At 39.8% G+C, this 13,380-nt stretch overlaps 1 protein-coding gene across 1 annotated transcript in view; it reads left to right on the top strand.

Annotated features, from left to right (window-relative positions):
- Positions 1-13,380, top strand: part of RSPO2 (R-spondin 2) — a 111,764-nt gene that overhangs the window by 67,979 nt on the left and 30,405 nt on the right. The window contains exon 5 of the mRNA XM_087825359.1: positions 744-932. Within this exon, the coding sequence (XP_087681485.1) occupies positions 744-932 (189 nt within the window). The remainder of the gene's footprint in view (positions 1-743; positions 933-13,380) is intronic.

Genomic DNA, 13,380 nt, shown 5'->3' with positions numbered 1-13,380 from the left:
GTGTGAAGGGGATTTTTTAATGGTGAATTTGATGAGGAGGTTTAATTTTACCAATTTGTGTCCCTCTGTTCCCCAACCTCACCCCCAGGGATTGGAGGGTGACCTACTTTTCCGCTATATGATTTTACGAAAGGGGGTGCTAAAAGCTAGACATGTAATCTAGGAAAATCATACATTTTTCAGATATCTGACTATACTTGTTTACTTTTCAAACTATAATAATGTATAGCACCAAGTTAGGGAATAGGAAATACATATGTGGTTTCCTGACATCTATTGAAAGAATTGAGATAATCAGAAAATGCAAAACAAACACCCTGTCGTTTTCACCAAATACTTACTTTCAAAATAAAACTTACAAACTTGTGAACTTCAGTGGGGGCAAAATTTTGTCATCCATCATAATGTGAGAATAGTATCTTCTACTGTAGGTTTTATCTATTGAGTCTTTTAGAGATTATATATTTCAGTGTCTTTATAATGAACCAGTAGCATCTCTTCAAAAAATGAACTAAGACAAATCAAAAGTGATAGTTTTTAAGTTACTTATGTGGCAATTATTGTAAATGAAAGTAACCCTATGGTTCAAAGAATTAGAGTTCCTGAAAGGTGAATATAGATCTTTGTGGGCTGCACAACTTAATTTTTGGAATCTGAAGGTGGGAGAGTATATAACTTTGATGACAGTGGAGCAAATGGACACCAAATTATTTGCATTTGTATTTTTTTTAATCTTTATTTAGAAGGATGTGAAGTTGGTCATTGGAGCGAATGGGGAACTTGTAGCAGAAATAATCGCACATGTGGATTTAAATGGGGTCTGGAAACCAGAACACGGCAAATTGTTAAAAAGCCAGCGAAAGACACAATACCATGTCCAACCATCGCCGAATCCAGGAGATGTAAGATGGCCGTGAGGCACTGTCCAGGAGGTGAGTGTGGGAAATCGCTACCCGGGGCTGTGTGCTCTCTGGACTCACCTCTTCCCTAGGCCTCCCCCCGAAAAGAAGGAATATCTGTCCCTGAAGGAAACCTGATAACAACATTGGTCAGAGGGTAACAGTCCACATTGTACTTAAAGATGGATGCTTAAATCGTGAAGAGTCTAGGGTGAATATGTCCTTCACTTTCATGATACCTTGATGATAGTTTAGAAGAGTGCACTACAAATGAGCTTTTGAAATTGAGATTTCTAAAAGCGTGTGTGTCTTTTTTTGGCTAATGTACCATAAAAGTCGGTCTTATGAAATCAGGCTTTTGCAGATGTTGTGCCGAGGGAAGCGGCCAACTTTCAGTTGAGAAGAGTTTAGATTAGAAAGGTTTATGGAATCTGTAAAATCATCTGCATCATTACTAGTTGAAGATGACAACTTAAAATAAACTTGCCCAAACACTGGGAGGAATAAACGTTGTCTTAATGTTACCACAATTAGCCGGTTCTCTTTGTTTTGATAATAATTTGTAGAAAACAGCTACTGGTATGTGTGTGTTTAGTCATGCCTTTGTAGTAATTGTGCTGATTTGCAGTAATTATTCTGTAATAACAGGATTAGGCCCATTTACAAATTAGGAGAAGCGAACATAGCTCAGGTGCTGGCTGAAGCTGAGTCAGTGTGTTTGAAATGTAGCTCTCAGCGCCGTCACTGTGGTACTTAAGGCATAATCGCTTGTTGCCGTTTATTTTATCACTAGTGGATGCTACATTGCCAGAGATGGAGCTGGGGTGTTTCTAGTCCACAACATAGAAAAGCAAAAACGAACGTTGAGTTTGGAAAATTGCCCCATAAAATAATCAAAACTTGTGTTTACCTTTATTTTTTCTGTTGGGGCACAGTTTTTCAGCTTTGTGGTTATAGGCCAGAGAGAACATATCTCTGCTTAAAATGGATTTACATCCATATTTTGCTGCCTCATAGAGAATGTCTATGATCCGTGGAGGAAGACAAACTTTTAAGACTTGAAGACTCCAGTCGGCCTCTGAGAACTATTAGATCCAGATTCAGAAGCTACTATTAGGAAGGGAGCTTTTCCTCTTGAATTAGTTTTGCTTTGCTTTGCTGGGTCTTTGAAACAAAGTTTTTTTGGGGGTTTGCTTTTCACTAACAAGGATGGTTTTGTTCGCTTAAACTGGGTATTTTTCAGTCAAAATATAAGAAAATATTTTCTTACAAAACTAATAAGCCACTTCTTGGATAGCTGAGAGCATTTAACCTGCAACCTCGTGCCTAAAAACAAACCTGATGTATTCAGGTATTGGAAAGAAAGACTTCCTTTGTTGTATATTGTTTATATAACTACCCTCCCCCCATTTCTCTTCCAGCAATATGGTCCCCCAATTGTGGTTTACGTTAATAGCAAAAATTAACCTGAAAATGCTCCTATAACAAACATGCTTATGTGTAACAAGAGCCAGAATATTCCCCTCCCCTCCCAAACTATTTTCACCTAGTCCCAGTCTTGCTTGAGAATGTTGTAGATAACAGCTAGATTGTTAACCTGTAATGTTTATTGCACTCATTTTTTGTGCTACCAACAACAGTATTCTGTCTTGTAGAGTACAACCTGGCACTGTCAGCAACTTAAACTATTCCGAAACAAATGCGTATATATCATCTGCTAATATCCTTTTTGATAACCAGTAATGAACTCTGATTTAATTCATATTCAGGTTTTATCAAGTGTTATTTATTAGGAGAGACTGGCTATTGTTTTAATTCCCGAATCTACATTTTCAGTTTAACAAATTCAATTTTTAGATAACCTTTAAAGTTTGTAGGTCTAAAAAGGTTATAGGGAAATTTATGTTCTATAAAAAGGGGCCTACGATAGAATTGCTGATCAAAATGGAAAATTACTCCTCAATGAAATAACTCCCATTTAAAAATGTAAGAAATTACAACTAGAAAATTAATTTTGGAACTTGAGCAGCAATTGATAAAAATTGGCATCACTTCCAGCCGAGTAGCCCCACCTCGCCTCAGGTGAGGGAGCAAAAAGTTCCTTTCTTCAGTAGGTCACGGTGATTCATGGAAGAACGGAGAAGAAAACCACTTCATCCCATTTTACATCTTGATTTGATTTTAGTGATCTGCTTTGACAAACCATGCAAAAATGTAAGTCGTAATCAGGTTGGGAATACAGGCACTTTTCAGATCTTTTCAACATATGTATGGGTTTTTCTCCTGTTGGAGCCAATCTTAACCTGATTGCGCACAAACACAGCCCTAACCTCCTTCACACTGAAGCACCAGCACATTAACATCAGCTGCTTTCCATTACTGGAAGGCAAGAGTTAAAGGTCAACGCAATGCAACAGTCACTAAGTGTATAAGATATTACATTAAAAACTACTAAAAATAAGAAAATAAATGGATGGAAGATTTAAAAAAACAACAACATGGCACAGTGCTTCCGCCTATTTTTTCCCTTAATGGTCATATGCTTATTTACTTTAAAAAAAGAAAGATTCTCTGAAAAAATCCTAAGTCCTGGATTGATCTACATTTGAAGTTACTTGGTGTTCCTTCCCAAATTTTTCTTTTTACTCAGTTATCTTTTCTTTCATTTCTGATGACAATAAGCTGTAGAGTTTCTTGGGCTTTGCCGACACTCATTTTTCAGGATTCTGTTCTGGCCATCCGGAGATCTGAGTCTCTGTACCCTGTCAAGTCATTAATTCTGTGACCCTTGGCGAGTCACTTAACCTCTTTTGGCCTCTATTTCCTCATTGGTAAATTGGAGGGTATTAGGGTAGGCGAGCTCTAAGATGCGGTCCAGCTCTAAAATCCAATGATTCTAAGATTAATTGTCAGAAGGCATGGGCAAGTTCTGTGGTCGTCATGTGAAGGGTGAGGAAGAGACTTATAAGCCCTTGAGTGCTGTTTTAAACCCAAAGAACTGACCAGGTTTTTCAGTAGCTGCACTGGGCATTTGCCAACACTTTCCTACTTGGCAGCTTTCACCCCTTCTTCCTTCTCGGTCCTTCTCACAAGTAGTCAGCCCTCAAAGACTGTGCAAGACTTTACATCCACATATTATGGCTTAGCTACCGAGAGGGTAGAGAGAGGAAAAGAGAAGAGCTTAAAAAAACATGAAAAAAAGAAAAAGAAGTAGTGAGTGCGAGAAAAACTGTATTGAAAAATGAATGTAGGAAACAAGGGGAAAAGTAATGGACCACTTAAAAACGAAGGCCGTATTCACCGCAGCTATGACTGTCTTCCCTCCCTTCCTCCCTGAGCTCACTAATTAATGGACTTCGCCCTGTTGGGACTAGTTTATTCTATTAACATATAACCCGCATCTTTAAATGAGAGGAATTTTGAGTCTGAACCATGTTGTATATTAGGCAATCTATTAATAGAAAGCTGTAAACATGCTACTATTATATATTTAAATAACAAAGAACAAAATCATGGTTGTGCAGGTACAAGTTAGAAGATGCTCATGTACAGGGGAAAATGCTGACATCTGTAAGTGGCTGTAACCTTCCACTCCTTCACAGGACGGGCCAAGATAACCTCAACCTGAGTCTGTCCTGTCTGTTTGGGACCCTTTATTTTGTAAGGTCTTATGACAACTGATTTTAATTTATTCATTAGATATTTATTGAGCATGGCTATGTGTCAGTCATTGGTCTAGGCATTATATTGGGTCCTTATAGAGCTTTTTCTGATGGGGATCGTGACAATAAAGAAATGGGTGAGTGCGTAAGTTTCTCTGGAGGTAGAGACCTTGAAGACAGATGAAGCCGGTGAAGGAGCCAGTGAAAGAGCTGGTTGGGGGTGTCTATTAATGTAGGATATTCAGGGAAATCGAGGGAGTAGCATTTGATTAGAGATCTGAGCGGAGAGCTTTTGATAGACCCAAGGGAAAAATTGTTCAGCTACCGACTCGATGGCTGTGTGACGTGACTGCCTCGATTCTCTCACTGCACATTAGGAAAGAGGAGGGAACCGAAATTTAGGGAGGCTCTCACTGGACCACGGTGCTGCAGAGCAAGTTTCTAGTGGTGGAGCCAAGAGGAAGACCAATATTTTGCTGCCTAGGAAACCCAAGTTTTCTGGTGCCTTTTTTTTCTTGTTCCTTGTAATAAAAATCAAAGATAGAGCCACGGTTGTCCATCATTGAAGTAGCCAACTTTAAAGTATTTCTCCCTCCAACAGACACATCATCTGACTTTTGCTCTACAAATACTTTTTAAAGAAACATGGCACCCTGCCATCCCCACCCCCTCCCAACATCTTCCAACTCGACACAGCCCGTGGCGCACACCCCAAAGGTCATTTCGTAAATGCCGAAGTGTTGAGCCACTCACTGGCTTTGTTTTGGTTCAGTTGCCCCTGCTAAGACCTCTTCTGTAATTTTACTGTCGTTCGTCCTCAGTGTGCTGGGGAATGAAGAATGACCTCAAGGTTGTCCTTCTCATCCTTAGTCTTTCAGAGGCTGCCTTGCGTTGAGTCACACTCAGAGTTCATCTCTGTCCCCCGGCTCCCGGGTCTGCACAGGAGCCCTGGGACCTGAGCCCCACCCCCACATCTAGTCTGTGCCCAGCATGTTTTTTCTCTTTCTGACACATTTTAAGCAGTCAGACAGTTAAAGTAATTTAGGTGATGTTTTGACATGTGCTTAGAGCTTAGATAGCTTTCTGTCCCTTTTGCTCGTGGCCGCCTCAACTCACCAGACCACAGTCGTTAGTAACAATATAGTGCAATTCTTTAAGCCCTGGTGGTATTTTCTCAGGAGTGTGCTAAAATTTAAGTATGGAATCTGCTACTACATAACTGTTTCAATTGGGAAATAAGTTATTCCTCTTAAGAGATCTTACATTATCTACTTTTTTTTTTAAAAAAGTGGCTTTTCACTTGGTAGGAAACAAAAGAAAATATTTTTTAGTAATTTCGACCCTGATTTTCCACAAACATTTTCTTTCTAAAAAGCAATAGTAATAAGTAAGACCTCTTTAATCTGCTTTCTGTATATAAATTGACAGCAACATATGGACTAGGTATTAGGTAATATAACTAAAGATGGTTGTCTATTGTGATGGATTAAACCGAGAGCACATTTTCAATAGGATATGGGTCAAGAAAATATGCTTTAGACATATGTTCTTTATTTCTGTACATTTTGTTTACATTTGAGTTGCAGTTTCTGTGGTCTGTTTTATATGTGCCAACCTCAAGAATAGCTTGGAAGACAGGATAAGAGTCAAACCTCTTTTCTTTTGAAACTTTCAGGGTTGTCTGGAATGTAGATACTGAAATTTTTATGTGAAGAAGACAGCATCGAAAAAAAAGGGACATTCTTGTTGCCCCTCTTTGCTGTGCTAAACACTCTGTTATATTTTAAAATCATTGATTGTGTTGGTCACTTTAAATTAAGCAAATTGTACTACACCATTTCCCAGGCACTCTAGATACAGAGCAGCTAATTGTAAGTTTATTTTATAATGATTATAAACTGGGACAGTCACCCAGAAGCAGCCACATTTCAAATGTTAATATATAGTTATTATATTAACTTGATGTTTAGCCAAGATCCACCTGCCCGCAGACATTTCTCTCAGTAGCTGAAGTGTCTGAAATTCCTGCTTCAGCGATCTTAGCTTTAGGCAGTGTCTCGGGAAGTATGCCCACCCTCTCTGCACCCTCCACCCACCACTTTTTAATTTTTTTCCCCTTGTTTGCTGGAAAGTGGGTAGGTGATAACTATTCACACCTGTTGGTGGCGGTGGTTTTGTTTTTGTTTTTCTGGGGTTTTACTTTAGCAGTGATTTCTTTCCGATCTCCTCATTGTCACACTTCAGAGGGCGAGGGCCTGAGGACATGGAAGAGCAGAGTGGGCTACAGTGTCGTGTGCGTGGGAGGTCATGCAGTGTCCAGGGAGTGCAGAGCTAAGTGCAGTCTTGGCCTGAGATGTGGAAACCTTGGGGCGTGCAAAGCACCCATCACATGCAGGCTGAGGGCGGGACATACGACAGCCTCTTCTCCCCGTTTCATTTTGAGCCTGTCCTGGTGCCAGGCTGGCTTGCCAGAGGGGCCCGGGAGGAGTGAGTGAAAGAAGCCACACCTTGGTGCCATTCTCTGCAGCTCCCCATCTGGAGTCTCTGCTAGCCTCACTTAATTATAGTCTGGAGCAGCATGTACTAGTCTCTTTTATGGGCACTTGTAAAAAGGATTTCTCAACTGCATATGCCACCGAAGGCCCGGCACTCTGTGTGCAACGAGGCAAGGACAGGAAAATTCCAGAGGAGCCTTTCTTTTATGAATTTTACACAGCAGTAAGCTACTCTGATCTTAATGTAAAATATATAAAACAATTTTTACAACACTCTAAAATAAAAACAGCTTTAATAGGACACACATGGTGTCAGTGGTAGATTCCCTTTCCCTCCCCTCCCCTCCCCCTCCCATTTACAGGGGACTTTTTTTTTTTCCTTATGAGATAAGAGAGTCTCAAGTATAAATCCCCTAATGATTTCTTAGAACAACTTATTTTCCTCATCAGACACCTCTCTGGGACTTGCACGGGTGTTGATAGGAGGCGCAGGCAGTTTGCTCATTGAGATTTCCTGTAAATACTTCTCCCGCTACTGGAATGACCTAGAGCTGTACTTGTGGAAAGCCTCCAGGATCAGAACGCAGGGAAAAACACACACATTTTAATGGAAATAATGACAAGAGTTTTACTAAAATCCCAGCGTGATTCATGTTGTCATCATACAGAAGTGCTTAAGATGATCCAGTTATTTGTGCAATAAGAGAGGGGCAAAAAGTTTCAGGTGGCAAACGTTATTGCAATGAACTTGGGCTAAAGATGTAAAAGCAACAGATTTTGTTTTGCAGTTGACTTATGTATACAATATTTGGACCTAATATTTCTGTGTCAGTATTATTTTCTTGTATTTGAGCTTATATAGTCAAGAAACATTTAATAATTGATGTTATGCCCTTAAATCCTGCCCGTTACTTGAAGGATTTAATAACCAAATGTGAAAGGATTTTTAATAATGTGCTAAAGCAAAACAAATTTAAAAGATCAGAACTAGGGAAAACTTAAAATGAGAGCTCAGGACTGATAAAGAAAATAGAGCATACGAATAGGTGCTGGTTGAAATAATTGGGCTAAACATTTGGACTTGGGCTTCTTACCAGGAAAAGGGGAAAATAAATATAGTTCCTTCTACTCTTATCTAAAACAAATGATTAATTATAAAGTAGAACATCAATTGCATGACAGCTTTTAAAGGGAAAAAGCACTGCATGTATGTATGTATACATGCACAAACATACGCATGCGTATATATCGTGGATACATATATATGTGCGGTGTGTGTATCACCTTTTAGTTGTTGTGGCCAGGGAGTGCTTCCTAAAGAGCAAAACTTAAATTATATGAGGAGGAAAACATATTTTTTTTAGAATATTGTGGGGAAAGGTATAGATGCCAATATGTGCTCCTTGTGTCCAAGGAGGGTGAGCAGAAGAGCCTGGTTGAAGCTCGGAGTTTGAGAGGGGCAGTCACAGGCGCTCGCAGCAGATATATAAGTTGCAGACTGATTGTGAAGTGCTTCTGTGGAGAGGACAGGCGTCTGGAGTTCACCTTGCACGCAGTGGAGAGCCGTGGGGACTTTTGAGCGTGGAGGTGGGGGTGACTGAAGTCGGGTTAAGGTGTAAGAACATAAACTGCACATCCCAGGTGTGGGGGCAGCTCTTTAAACAGAGTCTGAGTTTGGGGGAATTACCAGAGAATACTTACGTGCTCTGATATTTATGTCTTTTCTCTGTTACGCTTGCTTTTCTGAAGAGCGCGGGATTTTGCCTTGACTTGCAGTCTGCTATGACCCTTATATCTTTTTCTGCCAAATTTCTAAGCCAGGCCATTCCGCAGTTTTATTAGTGCAGTTTCTTTTGCTACATTTAGGCACATTTTGCATTTACCCTAACTGAGCTCTATTTGCTCTGTAACTATTACTTCTGCATGCCATTTCCCAAGACGCTGGGATGTATTAGTCCCTGTTGTCTAGCTTATGTTAACTTCTAAAGTGGGATTTTCTTATCAGACAGCTTGGAGTACTCTGAAAATTTAAAGTACACGAATATTATTCAGATCGAGGGTGAAATGTTCCTACAGCGTCCAATTTCAATTGTATACCTGAGGTGGTTTTATTAAGCATGCTGTTTACTAGCAGTTGCCTGGAACATTGGATTGAGAAGGATTCTGTGTTAAATGCTGGGTTCGAAGGAAAGTGTGTAGTTATCCACTTGCGTTGTTTGTAGCATTGGGTGGGAAGCAACGTACCATGCATCTGTTCCCCCTAATTCTAATCCTTGAACCCATTCTGCTCGCGGCTTTCTCCTGCCTTCCCTCCATGCCCCCCAGTACACACCTGGGTGTCTTTGGAAAGCAGTCATTTGCTTCCATTTTATAGCTTCAGTGATGGTGGATGATTGTATATTGGAAAAGTCGTGTAAAGAGCTGTAAATTTGTTATGTTTGGTGGTCTTGGTCACTTACTGGATAGCATTGGGAACGCGACTTAATTTCCCACGGGTCAGCCGTAGATGAAGTGAGGATAGTGTGTCACAGGATTGCTGTAAGGAGTAAATGCTCACTTAGGCAACTAGGTACAGTTTTATCGTCCAGCTACATTTGGTTGAAATTCTGTTGCTAATTCTGCTGTGTTTTCCTCTTTCCTTTTTGCCCTCTTTACCTAGAAGGTTGCAGTAACCTTCGATAGGCAGAGGGAGCACCGGCTAATTCGCAGCCCAGCCAACAGCTGTGTCAGCATCTTCAAAGTTGAATTCACTTCACCTCATTTGCAGGGTAATGTAGGTGGAAAAACTGACCCACTAAGTTTTAAAAATGGGACCGTCACTGCCCATTTGTTGAAAGGAACGAAGGGTGCAGGATGGCTGGGGCAGGTTAATGAATGGTGGCCGAAGAGGCGAGACCTCTGAATATAGACCAGGAATCAGGTATTTGGAACAAGTGACAGTGAGCAGAGGGTGAGGGAAAGGTCATGTGAGCAGAAGTGAAAGAACAGGATTATGTGTATATGTAAACACGAAGAATCCGTTTGAAACAACAGAGGGAGCAAAATGGGGAAACTTGGGGCAAAAGGAGTCGAATGCCAAGAAGGAGTGTCGGGTATACTTGCGAGTCAGTGAGAGCTGGTCACCGCGTTGGGCCCCACGGCTTAGACCAGTGCAGGAGAATTTGAGACGGACTGAAGCACCATCCCAGGGAAGAGGAAGCCTCCGTCCACTTGTGGTGACTTATTTACAAACCTCGGGCTTGGGTATGTGAATATTTAAAAAGAAATTGAAGCGTGGGTGTGACAGTGATGCATAGTTGATAACAAGTGAACCAGCCACTTACATCCTAGCCATGAGCCTAATGTCAGGAATATGGGCACAGATGTATAACAAATTCGGAGAAGAGTGTTGCTTCGCTGCACTAAAGACATTTTTGCTGTGGAAATTCAGTTTCTCAAACCCATTATATATCAGTAATTTAATCTTGAGAAAGAGTAGGATTTAGAGAAGGAAGCTCTAGATCTAGATTCCAGAGGGGCCAATCTAGGTTCCAGGCGGGATGTCGTGGTATATGGGTTTTCTCACAGGTAAGGATCTGGCCTCACCCTGGTTGAATGAGAGTAGCTTTACTTTTTTTCCTTTTGCATGTTTGGGGATTCTGCATGTGTTTTCCTTTTTCAAAAAAGAGTATGTCTTTCTATTCAGCACAACTTTAAGGTGCACTCATTTATATCCCTTCTTTTACATGTTGGAAGCTAAGGGACAGAGAGGCTGAGGGAAGTCCCCATGGTAATGTCAGATGCTAAGGGCAAAGCTTGGTGTTTGCTTAGACATCAAACCTAGAGCTTTCTCCCATAGGGTCTCTTTATCTTCCAATCCATAGTAATCCCTGGAAATTCCTCAGAGGTAATGCAACTAAGATTGTTTGTGCTGTGGCATTATATATCCTTTATGGCGATTGACGTTTTATTTTTTATTGTTTTCTCTCCAAATAGTTGTCTGAAACTTAGCATGAACTGAATTCAGTAATGTATCTACTTTTCATGGTGGACCCTGCAAGATTCTATGATGGAACAATTTTTTTTAAATCTCCCCTTTAGCTACTTTACTAGTTTTCATTTGGATATACAAATTATATACAGTTAAATATGGTATAAGGTTGAAAAGCCCATGATATGCTCCAAACACAACTTTATTTCATCTTGAGCTGCCTCTTTAATATTTTATTCAGTAGGTATTATCTTCCCTTGTTCGTAGGAGAAAATTCTGGCAGGTCTGACATCTTTTCGGCGGACTTTTTGGTGATATAGTTCAATGGTCACTTTCAGTCATTGATACAGTCTTAATTTAGTTATTAGAATGTTTAGTTCAAGATAACAAGAAATTAGAAACTTGAGTTAGGAATAAGTCCTTCATTATTATTTTGGACTTATAAATAGAACATGTATAATAGACTGGCTGATACGAAGAGTCTGTTTTCAAAATACCAATATAGAGAAGACTGTTTTTCAAGCTACCTCTTTCTTGAAAATTCTGAAGGAAATGAACCTCTTAATGAAATGAAATAGTAAAAAGCAACCAAAGGCTAATCCTTGGAGGAAGTGTATTGTGTAGACTCCCATCCCTTTCTCCCTCATATCTTTTCATCTTATGTCAAAACCTATAGAAGGAAACCACATGCATGTCTTGCATGTGAGCAAAGATTTCTTATATTCTTATATTCTCATGTTGAGAGTGGTATTGCTAACTTGAGTAATTTAAAGTAATTTCTGCTTCAAATGTCAAGTGTCTGTTGACATTTGAGGCAGATCTTCCTCTCTTTGGTACAATTGTCAAATCCAAGTGCACAGATTGACCTAATACAGTCATCAAACATGCTTTGAATTAAGAGTTATTTGGCCAGCTTCTGCAGCTCTGTTTGAAGCAGTGTACTCTGTGTTGCTCAGACCACTCTGCTTCTCCTTTATCAGAAACATAAGACCTGTATAGCCCAGGAACCACTATGTGAAATTTTCCACCAGGTGGATGACATGTGAGCCTATTTAGTTGCGAAACTGTAACATCAGTAGTAGCCTAATTTGAACCATTTCTTTTATAATAGCTTACATTTATTAAGAACTTGCTTAAAGGAGTTCAAACAAGGGTGGTGACCTCTTCTGCACCCATATTTTAAAACTTTAAGAAACCATACAGCCCTCAAACTGTTCATCTTTTATGCAACTTTATGCAACTTAGCAACAAATGATTCCACAATCAATATTATGCAATGAGTGCACATTTAAAGATGATTAAAAATTCAAAATAGGTGATCACTTATTCACGTGTGTGTGCGCGCCCGCTTGTGCGTGGGGGTGGGAATGAGAATGTGAATTAGTGGTTTCAGCACCGAGTTTGGGGAAACGTTCAATGTTGTCTTGGCATTTTGTTTGACAGTTGTCACATTGTTTTCATTGTCTCTCCACTTTGTTTATTTCCCTGTTTCTTAAGCAGCCTGATGAAATCTCATCAACTAACTGGGATTAAATCTTGATGACTGCCAAGTTGCTTTGATGAAATCTAGTATAATTATCTTAAACCCGACTTTCTTTGGCTTTAATGCTGGCATTTTCCATATTGAGGAAATTAGTGCATTTGTCTGCTCCTGGAGATAGAAGCCCAGTGAGAAACAAAGATAGCTCAAGTGCAAAAAGCAACCACAATTTAAGTCCATTTTATAGCTTTGTTTCAAAACTAGCTTGTCCACACACCCACACTTTCTTTATGTTTTAGCATCTGTGTCTTTTAACAACAAAATCGGAATTAGCTATTAGTCCAAACTATTCTCGCCCCCAAACAAGAGAAAGAAGATATATAATTCATGTTGACCAGAAGAAAAAGCTTTGGTGTCTTATCTGGATTTTCCTAAGGTGGGGGCAAAAAAATCTTAGTATTTTAAATGCAAAATATTATTTTATCAACAGAAGAAAAATTTAATTTTTAAATTGTACTTTCTACTGGTATTTCAGGCAACAAAGCCAGTGCTGTAAAGGAGTCAAAGAATTTTGAAGTCAAAAGACCCCCAAATTCAGATCCTGATTTCTGATACCAATGATATAGAGGAAATGAAACTTGCTGAAATCTTATATAGCTAAATTATGTAATGACTCTGTTGTATCTCTTAGGTCATTATGAGATGGGTGTCATTTCATGGTACTGCAGGGTTTTCAGAATGTTCCCAAAGACTGAAAGAAGACATTGAGCTGTTCAGCCAGAACATTTTCCCTGTTAGCATGAGAGGCCAGCACCCTTCTGCTGCTCCAGGGCCTCTAACTTGCATGTGCACTGGATCTGGAAGTGGAAGGGCC

The sequence above is a fragment of the Miniopterus natalensis genome, chromosome 16 (genome assembly GCF_054644295.1).
Source record: "Miniopterus natalensis isolate mMinNat1 chromosome 16, mMinNat1.hap1, whole genome shotgun sequence".
NCBI classification, from domain to species: domain Eukaryota; kingdom Metazoa; phylum Chordata; class Mammalia; order Chiroptera; family Miniopteridae; genus Miniopterus; species Miniopterus natalensis.
The sequence above is the reverse complement of the archived record's forward strand: the minus strand, read 5'-3'. Positions and strand labels throughout refer to the sequence as shown.